Below are 5511 nucleotides of genomic sequence, written 5' to 3'. Positions count from 1 at the left end.
GCAGTGGAGGAAGTGAATGAAGCCAGTCTGTGCTGATAAGGCTTCCAAATTAAAATAAATTTGTCTGACAAAGCAGCAGCTCTCATTTACAGTCGTCTCATTCGGCTCGGTATGTTTCTCCTCTCAGTAGGGTTGTTTACAGCACACGCGATTTCCGGTTAGCTTCTTAGCTTAGCCTCCGTCACAGTGAAATACATCGCAGCCAACTGATCCACTCATTTTAAACTTCAGCAGAGGCCACGCCTCCTGCAAGAAACACTTCTCTATTCAGCAAGTCCAGACCCTTGTACGAAGCAAAGTGAAGGACAGGGTCTGGTTTAAACCAGGCTAGGCCAACTGTTTAACAGACATTTCTCTGGACCTATCAGAGGAGCAGCTTTCACTTTAAACACACTAGACAGGCCTACTAGCCAATCAGAAATCAGATGGCAGGGGGACTTGGATATTTTTTCTACTGAAGTGATAAAAAAAAACATAAAAACCTTCATAATGTGCATGTTAATGCTTGGTGATAAAGGCCCTGTCACACTAGACAATTTATGAAACATTTTTATGTCTAAATTGCTAATAAAAGTTATGTATTTGATCTATTTGTTAGAATTCCATTGTGTACACAGAAAATAAGCTTCCTGTTGATTTTTTTTTTCAATTCCAGCTTCAACATAGACATCTTTAAAATGTTCATAAGTTGGCATAAGTTGTCTGGTGTGACGGGGCCTTAAAGGTTGACACTGGAACTGTGATTTTCCAGTTGCGTTGTTAAATTCAAAATAATATTTAAATTAATATATCACAGGTAATCCTCTGCTCAGCACAAAAGGAGTCCTCCACACACACACACACACATCAAAGACATTTTCTGTTACTTTAGTCGTACTTACATGTTGGATGATCAAAAATAAAAGACTTATGTCTTGAATGTCTTGAAGTTTGTCTCCAGGCTGCTACACTGATCTGGTACCTTGCACACAGATTTGGACCAACACTGTGGCAGTTATGTGTTAAACACAAATCTTCTGTTTTTTACAGTTTAAAGCTAGAAAGAAAATCCAACATTTTATCAACAACAATGATGGGAGTTCTCAAGTGTTACTCAGTTTGTAGAAATGAAAGCGTCTCACATGAACTATTTAACTGTTGTTTGTTCCCAGTCTAAATAAACCTTGATTCATCCCTGGTCTTCGCAGGCATCAGAGAACTTCATCTACTCCTGCGCCGGCTGCTGCGTTGCAACCTACGTTCTCGGCATCTGTGATCGCCATAACGACAACATCATGCTGCGCTCCACTGGTCACATGTTCCACATCGACTTCGGCAAGTTCCTGGGTCACGCCCAGATGTTTGGTAGCTTTAAAAGGTAACGATGACATCATTTATGGTTTGATATCAGTGTAGGTGAAAGGTCTGACTTCCTGATGATGGTGAAAGAAAACATGATTTACAGCATAATTAAAAAGAAAAAGAAAGTTTATTAACTTTAATTGTCCGGGAAATTATGTCTCTGCATTTTTCCCAGTGCACACATGTGGAACAACAGGCTACCATTTAAGGCAGCTGGGGGGGGTTAAGGGCCTTGCTTAAGGGCCAGAGTGGTGCAAAGGAGAATTCTTCACCCACATTTTTGTTGTCTTTGTGGGGAGTTGAACCGGCAACCTTCCAATCACATGCTCATTTAACTTATCTTACATTATCTATTCAGATTTATCAAAGCGTTGTACTTTTTGCTCCATCTTTAACATTTCATAAATGTTCACGTGCTTAAATAATTTGTTTTTGTTCAAGTTTTATGTAATTTAAATTCACCCTCAGAATAAAGAACACCACGAATGTAAATGTCTCCATCAAACATTTTCCAGGGATGCATGATACACTGCTCAAAAAAATAAAGGGAACACTTAAACAACGCACGCTAACTCCCGATCTTAATCAACGAAATATTTGCATTGAGTACTTTGTTCTGTACAGAGTTGAATGTGCTTCACAAAAGTTTGATTTACTTGGACTTAGCGTGCGTTGTTTTAAGTGTTACCTTTATTTTTTTGAGCAGTGTATATTAGCATTAACATTGTTATCAATCTGATAAGTTAAACTGGGTCGATATTAATGTCTGATATTAATTTTCCACTTTCTAGCTTTGTGTTTTGAGAGGAGAGATGGTTGGTCAAGTGTTATCTGTTTGATCATGATAGTGTTAGTGATGCTGCACAGCCAGGAATAACTGAAGTAGAGAGATGTGTCAGAGGTCTGATTGTTTGTTTACGGTATCAAAAAAGACACAAGTGTGTTTGTGAGTATATGTATATAAATAATGTGTGTGTTTGTGTAATACCAGTAGCTGTGTTTCCATTGACCATGAAAATGCGCAAGTTAGAATTTCAAAAATAAATTTGCTCAAAGGAAACCACGTCGATTTCGAAAAAACTTAATTTTTTCGACAAAATGTTTTTGCGCTAGGATGAGGTGGTTTTTCAGTCGTATTGAAATTGGTGTATTTTGCAAAACTGCAATGGAAACACTTTTTTCGCATCACGGGAATCACGTGATCAAGAACCGGCTGTTTCGACCACTGGCAAAAAAGACAAAGAAAAATAAGACAACATGAAGTAGAAGTAATAGTAAAATCACCCAATTTGTAAAAGAAAGTATTAAACTCACAAACTACATTTTTCCAAAAACACTGCATACTTAGCCACTCCCAAGTATAAGGGGCTTGTTGCTCGAAAGCCTCAATAAGACGCCGACGTCTCCTCTGATGATGAGCACTAGTGCCATGGTAGCAACATGCTATGTTTTTACATCCATTTCCGCCATGTTTGTAATGACTTATCGCGAGAACAAACATATTCATGCGTGACTTTAATAGCATTTCTTACCTAATGGAAACACCTCAATTGTGAAACTGTGTTTTTTCGACATTAACAGAATATCAACAGAGTTTTGCGCACATTTGCAATGGAAACGCAGCTAGTAATTATCAGTTATCAGCCATAACAGCAATAATTATATTGGATATCTATCAGCTGAAATTTCATATTGGTGCATCCCTTTTATTTTTATTTTTTATCTATCATTTATTTATGCAGGAAAATCTCTTGAGACTCATTGTCTCGTTTTACAAGAGAGGTCCCTAACATTTGCATAAAGTTTTGTGTGGTGCAGAGCAGAATAGTTTATGTATTAAGTAGGTTTATTATTTAAACTTCAGCATGGTGTAATTCTTAGACACTCAAACAATCCTCTCTTCTTTTTTGGGTCACAGACTCTCAGGTGTAGTAAGCATGATAATTTTTTTTAATGTGGCCTGTTTTTTTTTTTCAAACAGAAACATTACTCTAAGTACTTTTTGTCTTTGAAGAAAAGAATTACATTAGCTTTTTTTGTTCTTAGTTTTTTCAAACATGGTCTCTTCACTAATTCACTGTAAGACGCACGTTTTAAACCTTCATCCTTCTCCTCCTCCTCCTCCTGTCTCGTCAGAGACAGAGCTCCGTTTGTTTTGACCTCTGACATGGCGTATGTCATCAACGGAGGCGAACGTCCGACCAGTCGCTTCCAGCTGTTTGTAGATCTCTGCTGCCAGGCCTACAACCTCATCCGCAAGAACTCTGGGCTTTTCCTCAACCTGCTGTCTCTGGTGAGGCAGACCATACACACACACACACACACACACACACACACACACACACACACGTTGTGTGTACACACATAGCAGGGATACGTAGGGCAGCCCTAGTTGTTGTACATATAAATAGAAGATAAAATGAGTTTGAATCAAAACATGCATTTTTAAATATTCTCAGATGTCTGAGTTGTGTATGTGGAGTTGTACGAAGAGACTTTTGTTCTGCTGCTTAAGCTGTTTTTTAACCTTCTTTATAAAGTGTCTAGTCTGCTTTATTTTGCACCTGCAGGAACCAGAGGAACAAACATACAACCCAGAAGGAGTTGCCTTTTTTATAACATAATAAATCATTGCTTCCCTGCTGTCCTAGAAAAGTCTGTCTGTAGAACTCACTGCAATACAGATGGATTTTAGATATTGTTTTTGAAAATAATCACTTGTTTAAGTGTATTTGCAAAGAGAAGAGTATTCACTTTGTTGTCCGTTGCATTGGATTGAGAAATGTAATTCTCTTAAATTCCATTCAACACAAAACAAAACTCTACCAACTGTATAAATATTCACCTAAAAATTGACCTAAAAATCGTTGGGTGTACATCTATAAGCAAATAACTTTTACAAGTACAACATCGACATTAGCCAACAGAATTCACCCAGTTTTGCGGTTATTGAATTTAAATTTGGTATACTTGTAGCTGAGAGCAATTCCCAGCACATACTCTGACCCCGGATTTACACTGCGTCCGCTCTGCCCTGTTCCGGTGCAAAGCACAGAGGTGCTCTGAGAAACGTGTGCGGGAAAGTTAATATAAGTTGTAATTATGAATGTTTTTTTTTAGATGTAAGAGGGGTGGGTGTAAAAAATAAGTTTATACTTCTACCCACTCCTTTGAACGTGTAAATATAATTCATTATTATTGTTCTTGTTTTTTGTTTGTTTTTTGTTTTAAATTAATTTTTCTTTTGTATATAACTTTGTTTATTCTTTTAAATTCATTACYTTCAATAAAGTCTAAACTAAACTAAACTAAATGGGAGGTGATGCAGTAAAGTCAGTGATAAAGGTGACATCGGACCAAATGAATTCCTTCTGTGGAAGACGGACTGGAAACAACAGTTGGAACTTAATCACTGTTGTCTTTTTTTTGCCTCTATATTTCAAAATAAAATCCACATGATTTGTATGTATGCATATGCTGCATGTTGCAATCTGCTTCCCAAACAGGATGATAAATTTTGACAGCATGCATGTATAAAATACACACATAAATTTATTAATATATAGCTAAGATTTTGACAAAAATGTAGCCTGTCTTTGCTGAATTATTTTGAAAATATGGATGTTGTGCACGTTCCTTTTCCTGTGGGTGTGTTTTGATCTTTATAGATCGACTCTGCACTCGCTTTGCTGTCTGTCAAATATAGGGTTGAAGCTAATTTTGGCGTGTTGCTGTGCGCACGCCGCTTCCCTACGGATGCGGTGTAAATTCTATCATTGTAAATGGGTGCGTTTTTACTGTGGAGGTTGTGCTTTACAGTGTAAACAGGGCTTTAGTATTGACTTATGTTTTTGTGAAATTTTGAACAACTCCAGAACCAGTGGCAGATGCTGGTCTTTCAAGAAGAGGAAGCTCAGTTTCGGCCTACATCATAAAATGTGTAAATTCTACCCTCCGTTTCTTTTCAAGAAAACGATCTGTGGCCCTTTCACAGATCATTTTGTTTAGTTTATAGTATTTATTCATTTCATTTTTAAAAACAAAACATTACATACAACAAAACAATACAAATAAAATAAAATTAAAGGCAGCAGAAGAAGAAAAATATGTCATTGTCTGTATTCATTTTCCTTGGTTTTCCTAGTGTTTCTATGTTCCCCAGTGTGTCTC

At 37.1% G+C, this 5511-nt stretch overlaps 1 protein-coding gene across 1 annotated transcript in view; it reads left to right on the top strand.

Annotated features, from left to right (window-relative positions):
• pik3c2a (phosphatidylinositol-4-phosphate 3-kinase, catalytic subunit type 2 alpha) overlaps positions 1-5511 on the top strand; it is a gene marked incomplete at its 5' end in the record, with an annotated part of 43518 nt that overhangs the window by 28491 nt on the left and 9516 nt on the right. The window contains 2 exon segments of the mRNA XM_014015981.1: positions 1188-1357; positions 3478-3634. Of these exon segments, the coding sequence (XP_013871435.1) occupies positions 1188-1357; positions 3478-3634 (327 nt within the window).

The sequence above is a fragment of the Austrofundulus limnaeus genome, unplaced genomic scaffold (assembly GCF_001266775.1).
Source record: "Austrofundulus limnaeus strain Quisiro unplaced genomic scaffold, Austrofundulus_limnaeus-1.0 Scaffold137, whole genome shotgun sequence".
NCBI lineage: Eukaryota > Metazoa > Chordata > Actinopteri > Cyprinodontiformes > Rivulidae > Austrofundulus > Austrofundulus limnaeus.
The sequence above is the reverse complement of the archived record's forward strand: the minus strand, read 5'-3'. Positions and strand labels throughout refer to the sequence as shown.